Raw genomic sequence first — 27,735 nt, 5'->3', positions numbered from 1 at the left:
CCCCTGATGAAAAGAACTGACTCATTGGAAAAGATCCTGATGCTGGGAAAGACTGAAGGCAGGAGGAGAAGAGGATGACAGAGGATGAAATAGTTGGATGGCGTCACCAACTCAATGGACATGAGTTTGGGTAAACTCTGGGAGTTGGTAATGGACTGGGAGGCCTGGCGTGCTGCAGTCCATGGGAGTCGCAAAGAATTGGACATGACTGAGCGGCTGAACTGAACTGACTGAACTGAAGACATACAATTTTCACTATGGAACAGAAACTGCTCTAAGTGCTTTACATACTTTATACACTGTAACTTACTGATGAGATCACTCAGGCACAGAGAGAGTAAGTAACTTGCCCTAGGCTACACAGCTAGTAAGAAATAAAAGGGTCAGTTATGGAAGATGAACAAAACTAGGCCTGGTCCTTAAAGGCTATTCAGTAAAGGAAGCAGACAATTAAACAACTCACTACAGTATGGTTTAGTGCTCTGAGAGGGGCAAGCATGGGGGCCTTTGGGGAAGTAAAAGTGTGCCACCAAAGGCTGTGTCTGGAGCATGGAGTGGAGGGTGCAGGTGGGGGGGGGGGACAGGGCGGGGGCTAGTGAGGCCAGAGCTGCAGGAGAGGCTGGGTCAGAGAGTTTCGGAAGCTGCACTTAGGAGGCTGGACTTTATCCCCAGGGCGGTGAGGCATCCTGACATGTTTTAAGAAGGAGAGTGATAAGATCACAAGGTTTAATAAACTAATTTGGCTACTGCACGGAGGACAGATCTTTGAGGAGTGAAGAGTCGTGGAACCAAAGTCAACTGATGGCATCTTGGATTCAACAAGATCCAGCACTTAACTCATTTGATCCTCACAACAACTCGACCTGATCCTTATCTCCATTTTATAAGTGAGAAGGTGGAGGCAATAAAGAAATTCAGCAACTTGCCTAGGGCCACATGGCTAGTAAGTGGCAGTTCCCTACGTGGAGTGGGACTAATGAAGTTGGGAGACACACCAGGGAAAAAACAAATTCTTCCAGAAAAAACTATAAACTAAGGAAGAAAAAGAAGATAAAGGATGCCCCAGGGCACTGGTGTTAATGTAACAGCAAGAAAGAAAACAGAAATGGCCAAGCTGGGGAGAGGTAAGGAGGGAAAAGCAGCTAGTTGCCCAGAAGCAAATGGGCTGAGTTTCTCTGGTCAGAGAGGGGCAGGGGCACCCCTGCCACAGGACAGGGTAGGAAGAGGGACTGAAGAGGTGAAGGAGACGATTCCTGGACACTGTACTCAACCTTGAAGCCCAGAAGCGTGGTCTCGGGCCCAGGAAGGAAAGGGGCCCACCTCTTCAGGAAACCCAGGGCTGGGCCAACCTGGAGATGGACCACTAGTCCACTTCACCAAAAGGAGGCAGACTTCCAAGGCTGGGTTTCTGGGCTTTAACACAGGAATCAAGAGGGCTCTGAAGGACCTCTGTAAGCCTTTAGGGAGATGTTCAACTATTGGGAACCATGGGGCAGGAAGATGGAACCCCCTCAAGTTCCCCAGGACCGCAGAAAGGACTCCAGGTCTGCCTTCCTGTGGGTTGGGCCACTAATGGGGTTAGAGTCATGGGTCAGGGAAGAGGGCAAAGAGGGGGAAGGCTGGAACTGTAGGGAAAAGAGCCTTTCCTTCCCTTTTTCCTTCCCTTTCCCCTTCTCTCTCTCTCTCTCTCTTTTTTTTTTTTTTTTTTTTTGCTTTTTTGACTTGTGTCATAGTAAGAGGAAGAAAATCAAAGCCTGGTACAGACAGTAGCTGGTTTGAGGGACTTTTCCTGTGATGAGGTTATCTGTTGCTGGGGTGGGGCGGGGGGCTTTTGTCACCAGCCCTGTCCCACATTCCTGCACTAGTACTTTCCCCTAACCTGCTGTGTGGCTCCAGGAGGGATACCTAGACCTGCCTGACTCTCAGGGGACTCCTATCATTCCCACCAAACTGGGGGATTGGCAAAGGCAGGAGCACACCTCCTCACTCCTCAGCCCACTTTGGGTCCTATGGTGCATGCTCAAGGTTGTAGGCGTTAGCTGTTGGTGAGAGAAAGGCTCAGGAAGGTCAGACCACTTCTCCAAGGCCCCTGTTTATGGGGTGGTATGGCTTTCTGCCTCGTTCACTGTTGAAAGCCAGGAAGCTCACAAGGACAGTCACTTGCACAGACAGAGGAGGGAAACCAGGCACTTTACCTAACATCCTGTAGTCATCCCGGGCTTTTCTGGCTCGGAAAAATGCCTGGATCTTCACAATGGAGTTAACCTGTCATGAATGCAGATGGAAAAAGGACTGTTGGTGGCCCCTGCCCTGGTCTCATGTATAAAGGTGGGGTATGGGGACAAGGGAAGCAGAATGACACTCACATTCTTCTGGAAGTAGCCCAGACGCTTCCGGTATCGCCTCCGAGCTGCCCACATCCGGGCCCAAGCCTGGATCTGGGGGCAGAGACAGACTGACTCAGAGCTCCAGGCTCAGGGCCCACCCTTAGACCCAGGCCAATTCAGCCTTCTCCAGAGGTCATGGGAGGTGAGAAGACTACAAATGGCTTTCAGAGGGTCCTTTAAGAGAGCCAGAAACCCACCCAAATCATGGGAGCTACCTTGATTACGGCATTTGTGTTCGCTTTTAAATACTGCAACCGTTTCAGGTAAATCTTCCGCTGTCTGTAACCACGCCAATGAGCCTGCAGATCAGAAGGGGGAGAAAGATGACCCCAGCTGGTCCCGATGGCCCTGAAAAGCTTGTGGGAAAAGCTTCGTTCTGGACTCTCCAGAAAAGGGTGGTGGGGAGGCAGGAAAGGAGAGTGGAGAGGCAAATTTGGCTCTGTCCTCAAAGAACTGCCAACTTCATGGGGAAGACTAAACATCTGCATGTAGCCACTCAGGCCCTCTGCCACACTCCCTGGACCCAGCAAACACATACTCACGCACACAAACTCTGACGCATGCACTATGCAATCAAACATACATTTATAACCAACACCTCCTCACAGAAACAAGAGTTAAGACACAAGCTTAAAAGATATTAGTAAAGCATACACTTACCGACTTCACCACAGCATGTACCATATCCCCTACAACATACTCATCCACCCATAAAACCACTACCCATAGGACTTCCCTGGTAGTCCCGTAGTTAAGAATTTGCCTTGCAATGCAGGGAATGTGGGTTTGATCCCTGGTCAGGCAACTAACATCTCACATGCCATGGCGCAACTAAGCCTTCGTGCTACAACTAGAGAGTCTGTGATCCGCAATGAAAGACCTTGCGTGACACAGCGAAGATCCTGCGTGCTGCAATTAAGATCCAATGTAGCCAAACAGATACATATTAAAAAAAAAACTACCCACACACCATCACACAATCCAAAGTCTGGAGACGTGCATGGTGCAATGGCTGGAAAGTGTGTGCAGGCACAGAGCTGTGTGCCCACCATCTCTGCCAACGGCCCTCTGGGCAGCGGGTCATTCATGTTCTCATAACTCACACTTCTCTTTACAACTCTACCACTTAGCTCTGAACCTCAGCTCTGAGCAAATCTTCCCTCCAAGGTCCCTAGTAATTCAGCTGTCAGGCTGATGGCCTTTCCTCGCTGACTAGTCTGCTGCAAAGGTGTCTAAATGACCCTCTCCTTAATAATCACACCCGCTTTGGTCTCTAAGACACAAATCCCATGACTCCCTTCTGTTTTGGTGTCCTTCCTGTGGGCCTTTCCCCCTTCACCCCAAGCTTGTGTGAATTTTCCTAAAACACTACTTGGATCATCCTTCTCATAGCCCCAGTTTCCAGGACATCTCAACCATCTGATCCCACACTCCTGTCTGACTGTCTACTGGTTCCTACATCCTTAAGAAGTCTAGCCACCTCAGACATTTCACTTTCTTTCAAACATGCTTTATGATCTGCTGCCCCAAACCTTTGTCTTTCTATGCCCTTACCCCAGCCCTATCTCTACCTACTGATACCTGTCTTTTAGGGCACATATTAAACTTCTCCTGGGCACTCAGACCCTGGAGGACACTCTGCCGCTGAAGATGTCATGGTTTAGTGTGTTAAGTGCATTGACTTTCAGGGACTTCCCTGGTGGTCCCGTGGTTAAGACTCTGTGCTTCCAGTGCAGGGGGTATGTGTTCAATCTCTGGTCGAGGAACAAAGATCCCAGATGCCACATGGCACAGCCAAAACATTTTTTAAAAGAGCACCCCCTTTCAGCCAACTGCTCTTCCAGCCTTTCCTAAAGCCAACTCTCCTGGGCAGGCTTTCCACCTAAGACTCACACCGTCCTTCTGTTGGGAAAGATATAAAACAGGCAGCTTGGTCCCATGGTACCAGCTGTCTATTTTGGAGCCTAGAGGCCAGGGAGCCCCAAGTCTATGTCCCTTCTCAGCACCCCTTCCCCTCCCACTCCAGGTACTGCCTGACACACTGTTAGTTGTTATAGGAAAAGGCGGAGGGGTCTCCTCTCTGCTTTTACCACCCACCCATCCCCACATGGCTTCTCCTTCAAGAGAGAAAGCCTCTCAGTCTGGATTGGTGAGAATTTTGACCCTGACTGGAGTCCTGGCCAGGGTTAGAGCTCTCAGGAGACCCAAGCTGCTTCGTTTCTGACTCTCACTCTCCCTAGCTGGAGGGCAGGTGGCCTGGGGTTCCGACCCCCTCTCCCTTCTCTGCCTCCCAGACCCAGGCCAGAGTCAGCACAGCTCTAGGATGGGTGGCGAACTCACTTTCTGACTCTGTCCCCTCTCCCACTGTTGGTGTGGCTTCTCTGCTCCTTAGCTGGTGTGAAATTCCAGGCTGTGTTCAGGAGGATTGATTGAGACACTAAATGCTGATGGCTAAGGTTCTGAGTTCTGGGATCAATGCCCCCAAATTTAACATCTCATAACGGCTTTCACCAATAGAGCATGTCCCCACACTAAGTGCTACATGTAATTTTCCTGCTTTACCCTCACAACCAGCATGAGGCAAGCACCATATGAATAAGGAAACCGAGGGCTGGCAAGGGCTCGGTAGGCGCCCATAAGTAACAGGACCAAAACGCAAACTGCAGCCTCAGGACCTAAAGCCTGCACGCTCAGTGACCACGTATTCCATATCACCATCGAGGGCATTTGCCCGTCTCTGTGCCTCTGGCTCCCTCAGGAACCCTGGGTTCTCTGCTATTATTTGTGTGTCCCCACTATCACAACATCTAACACCCACTGTATTCCAGTTCCTGCAATGGAAGACACGTGAGCACGCATCTGTGTCTCACACACCATCTCTCACCCTTGCCCAGTGCCAAATGGTATCCTTTGCAGATACTGGGCATTTGGAGGTGTTCATTAAATAAAGTCTCTTTACACTGCCCACCTTGCCATGAGACCCTCCAGAGCATGTCTGCCTGAGGAGGCCTCTGTTTGCTCAGCTCCCACTGTTCCTGGCTTGGAAAGCACCTCAGCCCAACGCCTCGTGCCTGAGTGACTTATGGGTCGGTCTCAGAAGCCACACTGAACCACCCAAAGGGTGGAAGAATAAAAATGGAAAGGGCTGGCTGGAGACAAAGGTAGAAGTTCTTTCCCCAAGGGATTCCATCCCTTTTCTGTTTAACAATCACCACTACCACCTCTTCACTACTCCTTTCTAGTCCTCCTGGTGTCTAAACCCTGATGTCATGCTAAATCTTGTTCCGCTCTCTCTGTGGGGAAGCTAAAAAGCAGCTCTCATACCCTCTGGATGGTGATGATGAGGACAACAGTAACTAGCATTTGCCTGTGTTCTTGCCTATCTGCCAGGTACTGTTTAAATGTACTTTAGATATCACCTCATAACACCCTAAAGAGGGGTGCTACAACTTTCAGATGACTAGTTTTCAGATGAGGAAACTGGGAGAGAGTGAGTAATTAGTTAACATGGTGGAGAGGGGATTCAAACCCAAGGAGTCTGGGCTCCAGCATCCATCCCTTACTACTACTGCACAGAGGCCAAAAGATCTCCCCAACTCCACTCAGCAAAGAAGCAGCAGGAGGAACCTCTGAACTTCAGGGAAGCCCAGCTGTGCCACCTCAGAAGGGCAGAGTCCGCTACCTGGATCTTGACAACTGCTGGAAGCCAGGTCCTCAGAAAGTGGGAATGTTTCGCAAACTTCTGCCGGACCAGGAAGCCGCGGAGGCGGGCCTGGAGCCGGATGATGAAGCCCACGTTGGCCTTCCAGAGCTGCTGGCGGTCATGGGCAGTGGTGACCTTGGTGACAGCTGACTGCAGAAGTGGAAGAAGAGAGGGCCTGTGGTGTCCTGGTGGGTGGGAGCCTCTCCCACAGGAAACCTCCCAACCACGAGCCCCCTCTCTCACAGGGGCTCCACCAACCTGGATCTCCTTCCAAGTTAGGTGGGAGGTGTTGAGGTGGCAGCCAGGGGGTCGCTCCCAGGTCCCCTGGAAGGTCTGCAGGTGAAAGTAGTAGGCAGTGCCATCCTTCATGGCATGTTGAACCCAGAGTGCTGTATCTCCTAAGCAGAAGCCAAATAGGCAAAGAAGGCTCAGAGGTGGTGAGAGGTAGCTGGGGCCGGCCAAGAAGGGGAGAGGCAAGGTGAGGCCACTACCTGGGCGCTGCTTCTTTGCCATGGCATCTTCCAGGAGCCGCTGGTAGCCATCGGCACAGTCGGGAACCACTCCTCGGAGGCCCACGGAAGGGTTCCTTAATACCCGTTCTGTCTGGGCTGCTTTGCCCTCCTTGATGGCTTGATTGATGGCAGCCACACCAAGAGCCACTAACAAGGGTATAGAGAGGAAGTGGTCAACTTTTCCTTGAGCCCCTTCCACAGGCTCTGTCCTGTCTATTGTGAAGGAATCCAGAGAAGGAGGACTCAAAATCACGCTGTGTGATGGAAGGGACAAGGACATCCCAGGATGGACAGATGAAAAGAAGCAGCATGCAGCTGTGCTTAAAGGGAAAGGTAGCAGTCAAGGAAGGCTTCCTGGAAGAAAGCAGTGTAGGGCTGGGCTGTTGTTTAGTCACTAGTCATGTCTGACTCTTTTGCAACCCCATGGACTGTAGCCTATCCAGCTCCTCTGTCTATGGAATTTCCAAGGTAAGAATACTAGAGTGGGTTGCCATTTCCTCCTCCAGGGGATTTTCCCAACCCAGGGATCAGACCTGTGTCCCCTGTACTGACAGGCGGATTCTTTACCACTGAGCCACCAGGGAACGCAGGGCTGGACTAGGGCTTGGTAAAAGGAAGGCTTGTACAGAAGTTCTGGGGCAAGACATGGTCAGAGACACCACAGGACAGTTTCACAGGAGGAGAATAAAGTCCAAGAAGTGGGGGGAACTGATGTAGCCCTTGCCTTCCAGTCACTAACAGACATACAGATGGATTCCAGACACTGAGAACTAACATCATCAGCATCCCACACAAGAAGGCCAGTGTCTGTGCTGACTCGGCCTTTATTTTTCCTCAAATCCAACCCCTCTTTGCCAACTTCAAGACTAAACATTCTCTAACCAGAGCTAACTGTTGAAACCCAAACTCAAGCTATCAGTAGAAAATGGGATGAGTTTTTGGCCCCCACCTGTTTCACATGCTCACGCTGCAGGAGGAAAGCGCACACAGGAAGGCATAGAAGGAGGCAGTGGGTGGACCAGGGGCTCTCGACTCCAGAGGATTTCCTGGCCAGCTGACTGCTAGGAAATCCATCCTATGGTCAAAGCAGCAGCCCTCCTGTTCTCTTTCTGGCCTGCCTCCCCAAATCAGTTGAAATGGAGAAGGAGGTGACTGGGGAGGCTACCTGACTGTCTAGGCTCCCACAGAGCCCACATCGCCTCACCTCCCCCAAACCCTCTCCCCTCCAGTACTGCCCCCCACCTCCACCCCGGCCCGTTTACTTCTCTGAGCTGCATCTGTATCCTGGTTGGCTCTAACCACTTCCTGGCGGATCTCTTCCAGCCACAGCACAGCTTCAGGATCCCCTGTCACCTGATAAATTGAGAACAATGGGATATGATGAGAGCTCAGGCTGGTCTCCCCAGGTTCCCAAGCCCAGGTGCCCAGGGGAGCCAAACTGCAGGCTGACTTGGGGAGCCACAGGGATAAGCAGTCTCTGTGCCCCTCTGCCAACCCTGCATGGGCACAGCCATGTGGCTCCCTTGGATTGCTGCCAGGCTCACAGGGTTCTTCCCCACCCTGCTTTCAGGCCATGTGTCAACTCGGCTGGGCCGTAGCACCCCAGAACCCTCTGAAACCTTCAGCATCCACCACGCTCTCAATAGTTCCCTTTCCTGCCCTTGTGCCTCAGCCATGTCCAGGGAGAGCCCACGTCGGAGGGTGACGGGCTCTCCCCACTCCTCCTCCCTGTTCCCTTATGCCTCAACGCACAGCTTCTCAGGCCAGTGCTGACCCTGACCTCCACCTTCCCCTTCCTCCCCAGGCTTCTCTGCCCACAGGTCAAGGTAGCCTGTGCGCACCTCGCTGTCAGGCTTGTTCCCTCCCTAGATTTACCCAACCCCAACCCCAGAATCCGCTCCCTCCCCACTCTACTCATTCATAGAGGAACTTTCTGAACTAACATTTTATTGAGCCCTGGTGTTCCAGGCAGTGTTCTAAAGCACTTATGAACTAACATTTGTAAAGCACATAAGACAATATTTGGCACAGGGTGAGAACTCGATCAACATTAGCTGGTGTCCCTGCCTTATTATTTCACTTAAACCTTGTTATCTCTGAGGTAAGTTTATGATTATAACAAGCTTGTAGGTGAGGAAACTGAGGCCCAGAGATGGTGAGTAACATGTGCAGGGTCAGATGCCAGGATCCAAACTCAGCTAGTGTGGCTCAGGACTAGTAGCCCTCAGCCACTCTCTATGCTGCCACCGACTCCGGGCATTACAGGCTCAAAACCCTGCCACATCCGTCAGCTCACTTGGTTTCTACCCCCATTCCAGTGGGGAGATAGGACCAGGGCATGTAGTGTTTTACATAGTGTATAAGGAGAGCTCAGGGACGTTAGGGATTTGCTGTAAGTCACATGGCCACTGAGCGTCAGAGCAGGGAATGCAGCCTGGGTTCTCAGCCCCCCAGACCTGTGCTCTTCCCACACACAAGGTGCCCACAGGCCACTCTGTGCTGTCAACTGGACCTCTGCCCTTCTTCCCCAAGGCCAGATCAGAAGCCCCCTGCCTCCCACCCCCAGAAGGGACCATGTCCATCAGACTGGCTTTCCCAGGGTGCATACTGGGCACAGCTCTACGCACAGGCGATATTCTTCCTGTGCTTGTGACCAACCCAGCCAGCCCAAACCTCACCTGGGCCTTTCGCCTTTTGGCCGCCATGAGGAGGAGATGGTACCGAGGGGCAACGGGAAGGCTGATATCATCCAGGCTGGCAGCAGGAAGCAGAAGGGAGGAGAGGGTCTTCTCAGGGTTGTCCTGGTCCAGAGCCTCATTGATGAGGCTGACCGCAAGGATCTCTGGGAAAGGGAGATGGAGGTGGGCGGAGGGCACAGGCTTATGGCTAAAGGACGGGGCTGTCCGAGTTGGGCCGTCATCCCCCTGTCCTGGACTCCACTCACGATCAGTCTCTTCCTGGACCTGGGCGTTGACCTGGCTCACTGCAGCCTGTAGGTCATTCCAGCTCAGGAAGGCCCCATCCACTCCACATATCTGTCGCAGCTTCACCAGAGCATCAAAGTACCTGGCAGCCAGGTGAGTGAGGATGAGGGGAGAGCGTGTGCATCATCAGCCAGAGGTCAGGGGAAACTTCTGGACTTTTCCACGCTTGACCTCCAGGACATCACATCAACCTCACAGGCTGTCCTTTCTGAGTCTCCTCTGCCAGTTCCTCCTTCACCTCTAAGCACAGAGCACCCCAAGACTCAGTCTTCAAGCCTTTCTCTCTCCATGCTCACATTCTAAGTGATCTCACCTAACCTCATGGCTTGATGCACCATGTGCTAATGACTCCCCAAAGTACACCTGCAACCCATTCATGAATGCCAGCTGCCTGCTCAGCATCTCCACATGAATGTCTGACACTCACCTCATGTTGAACTCACATCTTAACTCCTGATTCCCCCACTTGCTCTGCATCTTCCACAGTCTTCTCCATCTTGGTAAATATCCACTCCAACTTCCCAGGCCAAAAATCTTGAGGTCACACATGACTCTCTCTCATACTCCATATCCACCACATAACCAAATCCTGTCAGTTCAGCTTTCAGAATATATCCAAAATATGGCTCCTTTTCACCACCTCCACTACCGTGGCCCTAGGCCAAGCCTCCATCATCTTGTGCCTGCATTACTCTGACATTTAACAGGTCTCCTTACTTTTCCCTTTTAACCTATAGTCGAGATTCTTGGCACAGCAGCCAGAGCGATCCTGTTAAAAGTAGATTGCATCACCTCCCTCATCACTCAGATCCCTCCCATGGCTTCCTCCTCACCTGGAGTAAAAGCCAGAGGCCTACATGGTCAGGTATCTGAGACTTCACCTCCCATTATTCTCCTCCCCTCCTTCCACCCCAACTCATGGTCTCCCAGTGTTCTGTGAACACACCAAGCACTCTTCTTTTTCAGAGTCTGTGCTACAGCTAGCTCATGGCAATCACGTATGCCATTTAGGTCTCCCTCAAAATGACACTCTTACCAAAGAGGCCGTCTATAACCATGCCATGTAGCAGACACAAACCACGCTTACCAGGCCCACATCCTTTATCCTCTCTGCCCTGTTTTATTTATCACCCTGTATGCTGTGCTTAGTCGCTTAGTTGTCTGACTTTTTGCGACCTCATGAACTGCAGCCCACCAGGCTCCTCTGTCCATGGGATTCTCCAGGCAAAAATACTGGAGCGGGTTGCTATGCCCTCCTCCAGGGGATCTTCCCAACCCAGGGATCAAACCCAGGTCTCCCCAATTACAGGAGGATTCTTTACCGACTGAGCCACCAGGGAAGCCCATTTATCACCATAGCTCTCCTTATCATTTAACGTATTTGTTTTTTGCCTCTCTTCCTCTGCTAGCACAAAGTCAGATGACAGCAGAATCTGTGTTTTGTTCGCTATTGTCCCAGCACCTAGATTAGTATCTGGCACGTGAGTAGGTACTCAAACATTAGCAATGAAAGATTAAATAAATGGAGGGAAGGGGAATGACTGTGAACCCAACCATTCCCAGAAGAAACACAGGTCAGGGAACTGCAAAAAGACCCAGAGACCGGGCCTGGGCCCAGAAACAGGACATCATGCAGAAGGCTAGCCTCCGAGCACAAGAACTTGGGGTCTTGGCTACACTCTCTCCATCACCCATCCCCTCCCTCAGCATGCTGCTACACCTTTCTTACCGCTGAGCGTTCTCCCTGTCCACCTCGGCCAGGCCCGTGGCAGGGTTCACCAGACTGCTCCAGAAGCCACTAGCATCCTTGGCTTCCAGAGCCCGGTTGATCAGGACCACAGCTGAGAGCATCTCCACAGCCACAAAGAGCTCCTCCTGGGCCAGCTCCTGCAACACAGGGAGGGCTGAGTCTCCACGGGCTGGTGAAGGGCTGGGGGCCCAGCTGCCCTCCTGCCCCCAAGCCTCTCCCACATCCCAGAGTCTACATCTCAAAACCCCTACGGCCTAATCCACTCACTAATAATTAAACTTAATAATGTTTACTACATATTCAATGTATAAGTACTTAGCGCACACTATCACTTAATTTTTCTAACAAGCCAAAAAAGTAAGTACCATTGATATCCCCATTTCACAGATGAGACCATAGTTAAGTAATATAAGTTAAACCTAACTGCCAGACACCAGAGCCCACACTCAACCAGTGAGTTCTACTGGTCCCTACCACACACTAAGAACTGCACTCAGCCCTGGGCACACAGAGAGGAAGAGAAAGTAGGCCCCTCTGTGCTATACCACACACCAAAGGGCCCCTTTCCTGCCGGGTCTTCACCCTGTGCTTGGCCCTGTCTGGAGCACCCTTCCTGTCTTCTACAAACAGAATGCTGCAAATAATTAATAATAATAATGGCTAAAACTTTCAGGCCAGGCTCATTTCTAAGCACAGATGTTAACTCATTTAATCCTTACAACAATCCTATGAGATAAACATATTATTGTTCTGATTTTATACATGAATCGAGGGGCAGAGGAGGTAAATAGTTGGCTCAAGGTCACATAGCTGGGAAGTAGCAGAGCTGAAATTTAACTCAGGCGGTCTGGCTCTAAAGTCCACATTAGTGGCTATATCTTACTTCTTAGGACTTATTTTTTGCTTCCTTGTCATAGACTTCCTCACATTCACTGAGACCAGCCCCTTCCCATGTGCTGTGCCTGGACTTGAGGCTCTGTAAATGCCAGCTGTGGGGAGGATTCTCTGTTGAGTCTCCTCTCTTCCAAGAAGACTTCCCAGATTTACCCCAAGCTCTGCCCCCTCCATTCTCCTACTGTGAAACTGTCTTCATTCGCATCATCTACACCTCCCTCCCTGTCTCTGCTTGGACCCTCGGATGTGTTCTAACTTCTCCAGCAGGCTGGGAAGGCCCTATCACTTCACCATCAGAGAAGCTGTATGGACGAGGGGAGGCGGGATAGCAGAGTGGTAAAAAGCATAGGCTTCAAGTATACTCGGCTTTGCATGCACTCCCAGCACTGCCAGCTATAGCCATTTGGGACAAATTACTTAACCTCAGCATCTGTTTCTTCATCTCTAAAATGGAAATACTACTTATCCTATAGGGTTCTTTTAGCATTAAATGAGTGTTTAAAGCAGCGTTTGCTCAAAGGTATTTGCTATTATAATATACCCAGGATGGCAAGGATGGCAGCCCCCCTCCCACCCCTAGTCACTTGCCAGCATTTAACAGTGCTCTCATGGGTGCTCTGGACTGACTGCTCTGATCCCTCCAGCTGCTTGGGAACCCGAGAGCTGGACCCTCACTTCTAGGGCTTACCCCCTGCTGCTGCTGCTGGAGCACTGCCAGCTCCTGCTGGTACACAGCCGAGGCAAAGGGGTACACTGGAGGCAGCTGGGCTTCTGGGCACATCAGCTCCTTCACAGTGTCAGCTGCCACTCCCCTCCGGATAGCTTTGTTGATCCTCTGCACAGCCCGGAGCACTGCAGGGGAGGAGAGAGAGGCCGTGGAGGCTGGGCATCCAGTGCCATTTCCATTCTCCTAGCTAAATAGATTCTGCTGGCAATCTCTGAGTGGAAATAGCTTTGAACCTCTGCTAGGTTCCAAATGTATTTCTAAATGTTCAGGAGGAAAAGGGGCTGGGTCGCTTTGAGAAGAGGTTCTGGAAGAAGCAATTTGTCAGGCCTAGAAGTGGAATAGCTCAGCAGGTAACAAGGAGTGGCTGTCATAGCTGAGGTGAGTTCCTAAGGTGGTGAGCGCAAGACTGACAGGAGGTTATGGGGCGCAGCTAAGATGAGGTTGGTCAACCTCCAGAGACCAAATCTTGATGACAGGGCACAGGAATAGGGAACCAGCTTAAAGGTGGAGCCATTTGGGCTGCAAAGGGGCCATGGTGCATCAATGTAGTTTTAGTTTTCAAATGCTGGGGCTTATAAAATGCCAGGCAGATATGGGCATTGCCATCAAGGAGCACAAAATCTACTGGAAAAAAATAAGGATAAAGAATTACTACATGGCATTGCTGTCACGGCTATGAAAGGTATTTCCTTTCCCCACTAGTACCCTGGCAGTGCAGGGGAGGGGAGACTTCAGGGGAGAGAGGAGGACGATTTCACAGAGGAGGAAGCTGTGAGGCAGCTCTGCGGGACATTTTCATCTGGTTTCCACCGGTGACAATGTGGGGGAACTGTAATCTAGAGGACAGAGGCCTGGCAGTGGGCAAGGCTGGGGCCATCAAGCAAGAATAAGTCGTCTGACCCGGCTAGGCTGGTGGGATGTGAAGAGAAGGGTCGGAGAGATATTCGGAAGGTCTCACATACCAGGAGGAGGAGGAAAAGGGACTCAAGTCTTGGAGAAATATGGAAGAACCCGTGAAGGTCTGAAGGTGCGCAACAAAGAAGATCAGATCAGATTTGTCAGATTACTCTGGCACGAGGAAAGAACTGAGTGATAAGCAGACCATTAGCCAAGAGTGACCTGGGGGCTCCGCAGAGCCTGCCAGACAAAGGTGAAAGGTGACCGAGCAAGTCCAGACAGAGGCAAGCATTCGCGCCAGGTATGGTGACCACAGGCCTCTGCAGGACGCTTGGGGCTCTGTTTTCCTTCATGCTTGCTCTCCAGGTTGATCCCCTGGGAGGGAGACAATCACTAACTCACATTCTTTTACTGAAGAATTCTATCTGTATAGCATAATTTTAAGGGAAACTTAGCTGCATCACGAGTTTCTCTCTCATCTGGGCCATCACTATATTTTGGAAGCCAAAGGAACCCAAGCAGGTTGAAACGGTCAAAATACAGGGCAAGTGCTTACAAGGAAACTGCCTGCCCCAGGAGTTCAGCCTGGTGCAGAACTGACTGTCATTATCTCCAAGGCCTTAATGAATTTAACTGTAGCATCCCTCTAGGGAGCCAAGAATAGGGCATACTAGGTGGCAGCTGGGAAATGGAGCAGCAGTCTGCACTGCTCTGTACAGAAGCCAGCCAAGGAATTACACTCTTCCAAGAACCAGGGATACAGCCAGACCAGGTCTCAGCCTGGAGGTGACTTACTGGCTTGTTCCTGATCACCCTTTATGTTGGCAGCAGCCACACCAGCTTGGACCTCCTCCTTTTCCAGAAGCTCCATCAGGCCCAGCTCCTGGAAGAGGGAAGAGATGCAGTAGAAGAGAGTCCTCCTGGGGCCGTGAATGTGCTTCAGGAGCAGCCAGTGAGCACCCCAGGTCCACCCAGTCACCTACCCTCAAGCCCACCTCCCCCCTCTTTTGGCAGACTAGCCTGGCCCGCCCAGCCCTAGGAACTCATCTCTAACCTCTGGCTTTTTCTTACCCAGCAAACATCGGAAGTAACAACACAGGCAACACAAATATAGTGTCTGGGAGAAAGTCAACAGCATTGAAAATAAGATTGCTAACTTGAAGCCTCAACTCAGCAATGGCGGAGCATATCACTGCCTATCAGGATGCTCCCCGGGGCCCCCTGGTCAGTATGAGAGATGCTCAGAGGGCAGAAGCTGACCAATCTGGTCCATTAGACTCTGGGGTAATTTAACCATTTAAATAGGCTTCCCTGGTGGCTCAGATGGTAAAAAATCTGCCTGCAATGCAGGAGATCTGGGTTCGATTCATAGGTGGGAAAAGATACCCTGGAGAAGGGAATGGCTACCCACTCCAGTACTCTTGACTGGGAAATGTCATGAATAGAGGAACCTGGCTACAGTCCATGGGGTTGCAAACAATTGGACACAACTGAGCGACTAACACACACACACAGCATGTAGTCAGCACGTACTAGATACAAAGAATTGACAGTGGTGAGGCTCTCCACCATCCCATAGTCAGATAGAGAAGGTAGCAAGTCATAGACAGAGCCTGACCTGCGCTTTCTGCTCTCTGTCTGAGCTCAGCTGTTCCAGGTACCAGTCCGCAAAGTCTCTCCTCACTCCTTGCAGGGTCAGGACAGGGTCTTGAAGAGCCTCAAGCAAGGCCTCGGGGCTCTGTCTTTCCAGGGCATCATCAACAACTTCTAGGGCCCCATGGACTGAAAAGACCAAGACTCCATAATGGAAAGCCAACCCCTCATCATTCCCAGCTCAGCCCGCTTCTTTTCTGCCCAGGGTTACCTCCACCCCTGCCCCCTGGGCTCCTAGGACCCAGCCTAAATTCTTTAGCTTGATCCTCATGGTCTTCCCAGCTCATCACTCCAGAACCTGAGGATACCCTTACCCAAACAGGCAGGTACAGACTCCATCCTGGGCCTTCAAGAAGCCTCTCCTGCCCTGATCCCCCATCCCCATTCATCCATCCTCCAAACTCTCTTCTTGAAGGACCCCAGACCAACTGCCCCCAGCACCAAGGGCTGAACGGCCTTCCCCTTTGTCTCTGTCCTCTCCATGGCTCTCCATTCAAACAGAAGCCCCCTTGACAGAGATTGCTTCTCCAGACACTGACAGATGTAAAGAACACATATAGCCTTGACTTTGAAATAAAGGTTGACCCAAGTGAGGTCATGGGCCTTCTGGCCTGAGAGAAGCTAACCTCAAAACTCCCTGGGTGGGGGCTAATCCCTCAAACCTGTCCTGGCCTGTCCCTCTTACCATTGACATGGTTGATGTTGCCTTGGATTTCTGCTTGAGTTAGGTAGCAGTCATAGATGTCCTGGCTTTCTCCATCATTCTGCAAAAACTACATTGAGAGGGGAACCTGGGAAAACCAGTTCAATCTTTCTTACTCCTCCCTCCCTGTATAACTATTTGGACTTCTGGGGGTCTTCTCAAAGCCAAAGATCAGTCTGGTTAGAAGGAATCTGGGGAAATTGTGTGACCTAACCCCCTCCCCCCGCCAGCCAGTACTAACACAGTTAAGCTGAACTAACCTGGGGAATCTCCAGTCCAGTCTCATCCAGTTCTACATTCCAATCTCTTAGCCCTGCCCCAGAACCTTTTCCCCCATTGTCTCTTCTGAATTCTTATCATTCTCCTCAGTTCCTCTCCTATTTCTCTATAGTAACTGACAAGTTAGTTTCTCCAGGCAACTTTACTCAGAGACAGGACAGACAGGAGTCCTGGTTTCACTAGAGACTTTCCAGGCCACCCAGCTTTTTGGCCCTTGCCAGCCAAGTCTCCTTACGCAGTTCCTAGCGTTGGCAGCCTTTTCCATCTTGGCCTGAGCCAGAAGCTCCTGGTAGATGGCTGCCAGAGGCTCTCGAAGATTCTCCAGCAGAGCATTGGGATTCTGCAAGGCCGCCAGGGTGTCTCTGACCACCCCTCGCTCCACTGCCTCATTGATGGCAAGAACAGCCGCATGGACTAGGAGGGGACATGAAAACAAGGTCAGGAGGCCAGAGCAAACCCCAGTCCAGCTACAGCATAATCAGCTGCAGACCACTCTGACATTACCCTTTTTTCTATCCACGAGGCCAGGCAAGTCAGGTAGCCATCATATGGCCCTGCCTATGATGAGAGGTAACCAAAGTTTATGTGGGGGCATAAGACTCAGAGTCCTCCCATACCCACTGAGTGACACCAACAGGTGAGCCTGATCTCTACCTGCAGCCTCATCCACTGAGAGTTCATTGGCCAGGATGCCCCCGATCTTGCTGAAGGCAGGCAGCTGGAGGTCATACTTAGCCAGTTCAGAGGCCATGTTGCTGAGTTCCTCAGCTGCAATGATAGGACAGGTGCCCTTCATCAGGCCCCAAACCCCCAAGACCCCACCCAGACTGTGGAGGTTGGGGGAGGAGATGGGCTTACCTGTGAATTTCACCTTCCCATATAGATCATGTATCTGAGGAGCCAATCCCAGCCGGAAGAGGAAGAGACTGGGAAAGAATGGAAGGCATTGGGGCCTATTCATTTTGACAGGCTGCCTAGAATAGGTTTGCAGGAGATACTACGGGAATTTAGAGATGAAGACCATTCAGCACCTGCCCACAACTCATCCCCCATTTATAGGGAGATAGGCAATGTAAGTCGGCCCAAGGCAATGCTGGAGCAGATAAGTAAGATGCTATAGGAGGTCTGTGGGGATTGGGAAGGCTTTACAGAGAAGGACACATTGCAGCAGCAGGTCATTGGATGGAGATGTAGGATGCAAAGGGCATAGCAAGCAGAGACCCACTGAGCTAAGGCATGGCCACGTGAAAGGATGCGGGAAATGAAGCCAGGAGGAGATGACGTGGTGGACACAGAAACAGGTCAATCACTTTCTGTGATTTAGCCAACTGGTTGCTGATGGCTGGCTGTAAGCAGGACTAAACAGCCGTCTCTCTTCACACTGACTGTGACAGCATGTGACCCTCCTGATACATCCTAATCGGACTTCTCTGCACCCTAGTCACAAGCTGAAGACTCTTCACTGCCTGCCCTTTCCCTTCACCCACAGAGGTCACACGTAAAGGTGCCCTCCAGCACACACACAAATCTAAACAAAACTAGGTAGATGGAAAACGTCAGTCCGAGGAGTGCTCCCCGTGGTCCACCCTCCGTCCTTCCTGTGTCAGTGTCTGTCGCTGTTGACTCTTGGTTGCATCCACCCATGGAACCCAGATGATAAAGTCATGGTCTCTCACCTGAGTGCATGGATGCAGTAGACCACCCGTGGCATGTTCTTCTTGTCATAAATGTCCGTGGTCTCTGGGAAGAAGGTCTGGAGGGGAAACCACCCAATTACTGCCACTGGAGACTTCTAAGCAGCACCAGATATGGAAAGAGGGGCTGAGGAATGGGTCTTCCTATCTGACCTGGGATGCGTGTTCCTTTGTTGCCTGGGGCTTCTGGGTCAATTTCCCCAACTCTTTACAGCCAGCACTCATCCACATACTCAGTGTAAAAGAAAGGCACTGGGACACACTCCAGCTGAGGCCCAGCCATAGACACACAGCCAAACCAAACATTAACCCAACATCAGACGAGACTATCAAGTCTACAGGATGCAGGCCACACGCTCCAGGAGAAATAGGTGCCTCCATTCATCCTACAGACACAGCCAGCCTCTATCCCTCACCTTGGACTCTCACCAGAGGCGGCATGCTGGGAGCTGGCCATGACCCCAAAAAGGGCCCAGTGAGACACACACTGCCAAGGACCACACAGGATCAGGATGTGCCATCACTGTGTCCAAGCCAGAGGTCTCTAACCAGTGGGGACCCCTCTAAGAGCTAAGTCACCCCTGGCATGATTTCCCATGCCACCTGATGACAGTAATGAGCTTTAACCTCAATACATCTCGGTTACCTTAGATACATAAGAAAGGACCAAATCTCGGGACTTAAAAGCATTCTAGCCTCATCAAGGACACATGTTTCTATTGTTTCTGCCTCTCACTAAAGCTTCTTTCTTAACTGCCACTTCCTTGTCTTATAGTTCTTTCCTATAGTGCAGAAAAACACAGCATAGTCTTACCATGCCTTAATATGTATAGTCTTTACAATCTACAAAAAGAGATCAAACAGACCATGTGATCTTCCTAACAACCTTGTATGGTAGATAGGGAGGGATCACTATCCCCATTTTACAGGTGAGAGACAGACCAGGAGTCAAAGAGCCGGAGGACACACGGCATGTGTCCAGCTGGGGTCCTGGCCTAGGCTTCCAAGCCTGTCACCTAGGAGTGTGGTGCGTCCTCACTTCACACTATGAAATTCTGGTGGAAAGACAGCCCGTCAACACAAGGCCCACCTCCTGCATTATACAGGGGCCTCAATGACTAATGGGAACAATGCATCCTGGGCCAGGGAGCCTCCACCTCCCTTCACTTGACATACCCACAGGGAAACAGAGGCAGAGACCAAGTAACAAGGTTCAAAGACACATGGAGATGAACACTGAAGGGTCCCAGGGAGATAAAGCATGTGTATGGTGGGGGTACTGGTAAAGAGCAAAGATGAACCCCAATCTTAAGGCCCAGTGTTACCGAAGGCAGACCGATGTGGGCTATTGCAGACAGCCAAAAGTTGATGTTGTCCGTGTGACGGAAATGCAAGCCAGTTGCCTGAAAGGGAAGGAAAGAGAAGAGAATCTATTTCCACAGTTCTTGGGGTTTGCTATGGGTAGAGTCCAGACCGGAATTTGAAGATTCAAGGGGTGAGGGCAGAGGACCCTGCCCTATGGATTTCCCATGCCCCCAGGATGGAGACACACAGACAGACAGAAACCACCAGGTATGGATGCCCCAGCGGGGCATTTGGGAAGGATGGCACAGGGATGGGATTAGCAAGCTAGTATGGCTTCCGAGAAAAGGGGAGTCCAGAGCTGGGATGGGAAGGAGAGGCAGGCTGGGCTGGCTAGAACACAGGGAAGGGGAAGCGTGCCCTGGAAGTACCTTCAAGGTAGTAGAGCCCACAGCCTCTGCGTGTAGACTGTAGGTAGAAAAGCCTGCTTGGAGGTTCTCATATTAGGGCCTCTCAAAACCCACCTAGCAAATGCCTGTTAAGGGTGATACACATTGCCTGGCTGGCAGATACCTATTGAAACCTGTTGTTCTAGTGCAAAGATTAATAGCATCCTTTTCATCCTCAACAGTAACCAGGTCTGGACAATAAATTGTATGGTCATCCCACTCTAACAGCTTTGAGAAGAGGGAGTTTGAGAGGAAGAATGTAGAGGGTAGAGACCTCTGCTCCCCACCTGGTACCGCAGCTGCTCCGCATCATAGATCTTCTTCAAGGGAACCACAGAGGGTGCGAAACAGTGGCCCAGCTTGGCCAGCAGCACTCCGTTCCGGAGGCTCTCCTCCAGCTCCACCGGGGAAGGCAGCTCCTCCTTCAGGCAGGCCTCCATCCAGCTGAGAGCATGAGAGTAGTTGTGACCCGCTCGGGCAGGCCACAGCACTACATCCAATCCCAGGACCTTCCTCCCTCCCTCGCTCCCTTTAAGCAGCCTCTCACTCTCTCCTGACTCCTGCTCCTGCCCTGCCCCCAACACCCACCTCTGCCCACTGCCTGGCTGTTTCCACAGTCTTCCAAGCTGCCTTAAACACCTGGATTGGCCAGTCCACAGCCCCCATCTGCCCCATATATCTTCCATGACAGATACTGAAGCTGCCCATCTTCAGTGAGGCTTAAACAGTCTCTTACCTGTTACATGATATAACCTCTCACTCAGTCTGGTTATGCATTTGAGTGCTGAACCAAACCTGCTCACTTCTTTTATTCTGCATGTTCTCAGAACCCAGGCACACAAAGGTCATGTCTACACAGCTCAAAACCCAGTTTTGATGGTTTTGATGACGAAGAGGGGAGTAGGATTGAAGCAAGGGGAGCAGCACAAACAGACAAAAAGGAATCAGGAGACCTGCTTTCCACACCCTCTCCCAAATTCACGTCTCTGAGCCTCCAGTTGCATAATCTGCAAAATGAAGATACCACCTGTACTTCCCACTTCAGCGGGCAGCTGCCATGATTAAATGAGATAATGAATGTGAAAACACCTTGAATGTAAATATTAAGTATTATTATGGTTGATGAGTATATAAGGGAGAGAATACGGGCTCCCATCTGAGAGGCCCAATATGTGGGCTCCTCCTCCACATTTTGGGATCTATAGGAAAGTATCTGTTTTCAAAGAAAGAGCAAGTCACACTTCATTTTATGCTTTCTCTACCACAGACACCTGATTTCCTATCTACCCCATCCTACCTACTTTTTGGGAGAACATTAAAATTACACTACTGATTGAAAGGAAAAAATTAAGCATTTATCCTTCCTTTAGAGCCAACATCCATTCATAGGAAATATGGGGTAGAGTGGAACAAGTTGAGTGAGACAGGAAATGAATAGAAAAAGCCAGAATGTAGGATGTTCTAAAGGACAAATGACTTGGTTTCTTCAACAAGTCAGTGACATAAAGAACTGAAAAGGGGAGGTGAGCTGTTTTAGATGAAAGAAGACTTAATAGGACATAATAACCAAATGTAATATATGAATTCTTTCAGATCCTTAACTGGATAAGTCAAGTGTAAAAATATGTGATTTTTTAGGCAATCAAGAAAATTTGAAAATGGCCTGAGTGTTGATCAAGGATTAATGGATAACTTAGGTAGATATTATAATGGCATTGTGGTTATGAAAGCAAATGTCCATATACAGAGATATATATTAAAGTATATAAGGGGGATAAAAGGATGTGATGTTGTATTTGTTCACAGATGGCACACTCGTCTTTGCAGAAAATCTGAAAGCATGACACCAAAAAACTCCTGGAGATAATAAGTGATTATAGCAAGGTTGTAGGAGACCAGGTTAATATATAAAATTCCACTGCTTTCCTATATACCAGCAGTGAGCAAGTGGAATTTGAAATTAAAAACACAATACTGTTTATATTAGCACCCCCTTCCAAATGAAATTAGGTATAAATCTACATAAGGAAATCTATAAAACTGATGATGAAATCAAAGAACTAAATAAATGGAGAAACATTCCATATTCATGGATAGGAAGATTCAATATTGTCAAGACGTTAGTTCCTCCCAACTTGAGCTATAAGTCAATTCAATCCTAATCAAAATCTCAGCAAGTTATTTTGTGGTTGTCCATACAACGATTCTAAAGTTCACAAAAGGTGCGCCCAGCTAGCTTAGTTGGTAGAGCATGAGACTCTTAAAGTTTACATGGAGAGACAAAACACCCACACTAGCCAACATGATATTGAAGAACAACAACAAGTTGGAATACTAACACCACCTGACTTAGCCACAGTAATCAAGACAGTACAGTACTGCTGAATGAACAGACAAATAGATGAGTGGAACCGAACAGAACCCCTGTAAATACAGTCACTCGATCTTTGACAAAGGAGCAAAGACATTCTTTTCAACAAATGGCGCTGGAATAACTAGATATCCACATGCAGAAAATGAATCTAGACACAGACCTTACACCCTGCACAAAAATCAACTCAAAATGGAGCATCCACTCCAAAGTAAAATGCAAAACTGTAATAAATATCCTAGAAGTCAACATAGGAGGAAACCTAGATGACCTTGGGTATGGCAATGACTTTTTAGATACAACACCAAAGGCACAGTCCTTGAAAGAAATAATAAGCTAAATTTCACTAAAATTAAAACCTTCTGCTCGACAAAAGGCAATGTCAAGAAAATAATATGACAGTCACAGATTGGGATAAAATATTTGCAAAAGAAAACATTTACAAAAGACACATCTGAGGAAACTTCCTGGAGGTTCAGTGATTGAGACTTGGTGCTTTCACTGACAGGGCCCAGGTTTAATCCCTGGTCAGGAAATTAAGATCCCATAGCCAAAAATAAATAAATTAAATTAAATTCGTATTTTAAAAAAAGACATATCTGATAAAAGATTGTTACCCAAGATATACAAAAACTCTTAAAACTCAACAGTAAGAAAACAAACAACCTGACTGAAAAATGGGATAAAGATCTTAACAGACACCTCACCAAGAAAAATGTACAGGTTTGGCTCTCCCTTGAGCCAACCTGCTGTTCTAACAGCATCTCCCACTCTAATAAACTTTATTCTCCTCTCGTAAGAAAAAAGGAAAGAAAGAAAGATATACAAAGAAAATAAACATATGGCAAATAATCTGAAGAGATGCTGCACATCATATGTCATCAGGGAAATGCAAATTAAACCAATGATGAGATACCAATATGCACCTATTAGAATGGTCAAAGTCTGGAACACTGACAACATCAGTGCTGCTGAGGCAATGGAACAACAGGAACTCTCATTCATTGATGGGAAGCCACTTCGGGAAGCCATTTGGTGGTTAATGTACTTTTACCATGTGATCCAGCCATTGTGCTCTTTGGTATTTAACCAAAGGAGTTGAAAACCTACATCTGCAAAACATACTGTCAAAACTTAGAAGCAACCAAGATGACCTTCAATAGGTGAATGGATTAATAAACTGTGGTACATCTAGATAATGGAATATTATTCAGCACTAGTAACGAATGAGCTATGAGACCATGAAAAGACATGGAGGAAACTTAGATGTATATTACTAAGTAAAAAGAAATTGATCCTAAAAGGCTACATATTGCATTATTCCAGGTAAGTAAAATTCTGGAAAAGGCAAAACTATGGAGACAGTAAAAAGATGAGTCAGTGCCAGGAATTGGGGGTGGGGTGGGAGAGAGGGGGTGAATACGTGAAACAGAGACTTTCTGGGCAGTGAAACTAATACTATAATTATGGAAGGATACATGTCATTATACATTTGTTCAAACTCATAGAACGCCTACAATTCAAAGAGTGAACTCTAAGGCAAACTATGGGCTTTGAGAGATTATGTGTCAAAGTAGGTTCATCAATTGTAACAAATGTACTACTCTTGAGGGGGATGTTGATGGTGGGGAGGCTATGTGTGTTACTAGGAAGGGGATATATGAAAAATCTCTGCATCTTTATCTTAATTTTGCTGTGAACCTAAATAGGCTCTATAAAGTCTTTAAAAAAATAAAAGCTGCTATTTCAACTCTCCCTTTCCCACAGAATGGACTCTTGTCTTTTTCCGTTTGCTTTGGGGGCAGATGCCTGGGGTGCGCAAGATGGGAAAAAGAGGCCAGAAAGAGGCAGCCCCTCTGCTCACCGCTTGGCTTCCTCCAGCCGGCACAGGTATTGGTAGGCGATGTTCTGCCGCCTCTGCTCATCCATTTCCTCCGCTGTGAGGCGTTCATCTGAGGAGTCAAAGGGAGCATTAGACAGAGGGCCATAGCCAGGTTCTTCTTAGTAGATTTTCTTAGGCAACTCTGCTCAGAGACTGGTGGCAGCTCCCACATGCCTGTCCCCCTATTCCCAGGACACTGGCTCCTGGGAGCTACCATTCTTCTGCTACCATTCAGTAAAAATATCCTAGTCAGCACCCTGTTAGAGGGAGGATCCTTCCTCTACTTGGAGGCATTCCTTCCCTTTCCAGCCATGTTCCTCTCCAGCCATCTTCCAGACCTCCTCCTTCCCGAAACTTCATAGCCCTTCCCTCAGTTACCTCCTTTCAGGGATGTCCAGATCCCTCCTTGGCTGGGAACTTAGCTCCTCATTTTATCCCTAATTAGGCTCTGAGTTCTCCAAGAACTGGACTTCTGTCATCCTCCTCATGTACTCTCCCAGAGACTAGGTTAACAGAACCAGCTAAGATGCATCAATCAGCAACCATTCATTCATTCAATACCTCCTGTATGTCGCACTAGACTAGTGGACCCCTACTCTCAAGAAGTTGTTATTTAGCTGCTCAGTCCTGTCTGACTCTTTTTGACCCCCAGGGACTGTAGCCCGCCAGATCCTCTGTTCATGGGATTTTCCAGGCAAGAACACTGGAGTGGGTAGCCATTCCCTTCTCCAGGGGATCCCTGGGATCCCACCCAGGGATTGAACTCAGGTCTCCTGCTTTGCAAGTGGATTCTTTACCATCTTAGCCACCAGGGAAATCCAAGCAGAAAGGAAGGAAAAGCAACTCAACAGAGAGTACCATGTGAAAAAAAAGCCACTCAACTTGGGATTAAATGGAATGACAGAGAATTTTAAAAGATTACAAAGGTGTAACCTTTTGCTATAGGTCACCTGAGGAAGAAAATAATCTCCAAGCTAAATAAAATGCAGACAATAATTTGACTCCCAAACTCAAGAACAGGAAATCCCTTAAATGAGGCCGCATTCATATTCTGCCTTAGCCACAACCTCCTTTTATCCCTCCCCTAACTCTTCTCTCCCATCCGTCAGTCTCCTTAGGGAAGACAATACAAAACCAGACAAAATGAGAGAAAGCTACATATACACACCAAGAAAATAACGTCAGAGAACTTGAAAAGAGAGTTTAGCAAATCTGTCTCTGACTCAGCACTTAATGCCATTCCGACTCTTTATCTCTTTTCCTTATATTGCTTATCCTATGATATGACTTGGGGGAGGGGCAGGGCTTCTTTGAATTGGCAGTTAAGCAAGTTAAAACACACACACACACCCCTCCATGTTCAGATTTGAAAGCACTGGCCAACAGCAGGAAATCCACCAGTTCCTCTGAGGGGGTGTACAAGGAACAAGTGTTGGTTACTAAGCATGGAAAATAAACCAGTAAGTGAATGACATCATTCCAGAATTATGAACTGAGGACTGTGAGAGATGGGCGGGACTTTGTACATACACAGAGTCTTAAAAAAAAAAAATCAGTTTTCCTGTTCTTTTCAGGTCTGAAACTAGCTTTCTTTCAACTGATTGGTAGACATGGACTTTGCTTTTTGAATCCAAATGGAGAAGAAGGGAAAGGAGTAGAAGATTTTGCTTTCACTCAGGTCAGATGAAAACCTTTCTGCACTTCCATTTTTCCGACCCCACTCTAAAGCAGTGTTTTGAAAGTGTGGTACATGGACTACCTGCATCACAATTAGGTGGGGTTATGGAAGAAGCCCAGTGGTGCCTGTATAAATGAAGATTATGGACACAAGTTGAGACCTACTGTTGCTAACGCTCTGGGATAGAACAGACACCATAAAGTTTAAGAGGCATTATCTCAAAGAAGCACCAAAAAGTCAGGGAAGTCCCTCATGTCTTGTTAGGCGTTTCGTCCCCTGACAGTGCTTGGCAAGTATGAACTGCTGAATTTTTAAGGAGCCAACCAGACCACCTACATTCTCCCAGCCCCGGAGCCCCAGAATTTGGGAATAAGGGAGAAAACTCTTTGTAAGCTTTGAAACGCGACACAGAAGTCAGAGCATTTCGCAGCTCACAGCTTTACTCCTGCCCGCCAGAGTCCGAACTGGGTGCTCCCTCTCCAATGAACACAGTCCGGCCGCCCCTTGTCCAGCGGGTACCGCGCCCAGCCCCAGCCCCAATCTCTCCCAGGACTGCCGTGTCCCCAACCAGGGGCACCACAACCGGATCCTACTCGGCCCCTTCTAGCACTCACAGATCGCCCGGCCTGGGCCCGCTCCTCTCCGCTCCATGTTCCTCCTTCTTCCAGGTTTGAATCTCCCGCCGCCCAGCCACCGCCCCTCACCGTTGCCACAGGCGGACAGGATACTTCCGGTCTATGCCGCAGGGGGCTCTGGGATTTGTAGTACCAGGTTTCGGAGGCGTGACACCAGGTAGAAGGAAGGATACCCCTCAAGGCTGGGAGGACCCTTCTTGTGGTACTTTGGGTCGCTATTTCTCCAGGGCTTCTTCGCTGCTAAATCGTCTTATTTCGAGTAGCCTCTGCTCCTGTCCCTGCCACTTTCATTTCCCCCTAATAGTCGCATTAACCTCACTCCCGTTCCTATAGTGTTCTTTGGTCTAGCTAATTTGAGGGCCTATTTTGTGCTATGCGCTGATCAACGTGGTGCAGATGCAGAGATGCGTGCGCGCTAAGTCGCTTTAGTCGTGTCCAACTGTTTGCAACCCTATGGACTGTAGCCCGCCAGGCTCCTCTGTCCATGGGATTCTCCAGGCAGAAATACTAGAGTGGTTGTCATGCCCTCCTCCAGGGAATCTTCCCGACCCAGGGATCTAACCTGCATCTTTTATGTCTCCTGCATTGGCAGACGGGTTCTTTACCACTAGCACCACCAGGGAAGCCCAATGTAGAGATAAACAAACATAGCTAATGCCCTAAAGAAACTTGCTTGAGTGATAAACACATAATCAAGTAACTCAGAGGTCAGTGATACACAGAGGGAGCAGATAATTGCTGTTGTTAAGAGCAGTGAAATAATAATGCTTTGTGAAATAAGTCAAATAGAAAAAGGCAAAAACTATATGATATCACTTATATGTGGAATATAAAAAATAATACATGAATGTATATACAAAGAAGAAACAGACTGACAGACACGGAAAACAGACTTGTGGTTACCAAAGAGGAGAGGGACAAATTAAGTGTATGAGAGAAACAGATATAAACTACTATACATAAAATAGAAAAGCAACAAGGATTTACTGTATAGCACAGGAAATTATACCCAATATCTTATAATAGCCTATAATAGGATACATCCCCTGGAAGAGGCATAACCCACTCCAGTATTCTTGCCTGGAGAATCCCCATGGATAGAGGAGCCTGGTGGGCTACAGTCCAAAGGATCTCAAAGAGTCAGACATGACTGAGCCGCTAAGCACAGCACATAATAGGTAATAATCTGCAAAAATACTGAGTCACAATGCTGTATACCTGAAACTAACATAGGT

General features: G+C 48.9%; 1 protein-coding gene across 3 annotated transcripts in view; it reads right to left on the bottom strand.

Moving 5' to 3' along the window:
* The window catches only part of IQGAP3 (IQ motif containing GTPase activating protein 3), a 39,332-nt gene extending 12,795 nt beyond the window's left edge, over positions 1–26,537 (bottom strand). The window contains exons 1-22 of one of the 3 annotated variants that reach the window (XM_024986230.2): positions 26,480–26,537; positions 24,170–24,257; positions 20,222–20,378; positions 19,509–19,586; positions 18,166–18,242; positions 17,348–17,415; positions 17,144–17,257; positions 16,725–16,903; positions 16,193–16,280; positions 15,473–15,636; positions 14,650–14,737; positions 12,919–13,082; positions 11,316–11,473; positions 9,547–9,668; positions 9,281–9,444; positions 7,865–7,955; positions 6,582–6,749; positions 6,349–6,488; positions 6,070–6,240; positions 2,603–2,686; positions 2,367–2,438; positions 2,196–2,265 (exon numbers count right to left, since the gene is read on the bottom strand). In XM_024986230.2, coding sequence (XP_024841998.1) covers positions 2,196–2,265; positions 2,367–2,438; positions 2,603–2,686; positions 6,070–6,240; positions 6,349–6,488; positions 6,582–6,749; positions 7,865–7,955; positions 9,281–9,444; positions 9,547–9,668; positions 11,316–11,473; positions 12,919–13,082; positions 14,650–14,737; positions 15,473–15,636; positions 16,193–16,280; positions 16,725–16,903; positions 17,144–17,257; positions 17,348–17,415; positions 18,166–18,242; positions 19,509–19,586; positions 20,222–20,378; positions 24,170–24,257; positions 26,480–26,516 — 2,542 coding nt within the window. In that variant the 5' untranslated portion in view covers positions 26,517–26,537. 3 annotated transcript variants of the gene reach the window in all.
* Positions 26,538–27,735: the final 1,198 nt, after the last annotated feature.

The sequence above is a fragment of the Bos taurus genome, chromosome 3 (genome assembly GCF_002263795.3).
Source record: "Bos taurus isolate L1 Dominette 01449 registration number 42190680 breed Hereford chromosome 3, ARS-UCD2.0, whole genome shotgun sequence".
Taxonomy (NCBI): domain Eukaryota; kingdom Metazoa; phylum Chordata; class Mammalia; order Artiodactyla; family Bovidae; genus Bos; species Bos taurus.
Note: the sequence above shows the minus strand (reverse complement) of the source record. Positions and strands in the feature narration are given on the sequence as shown.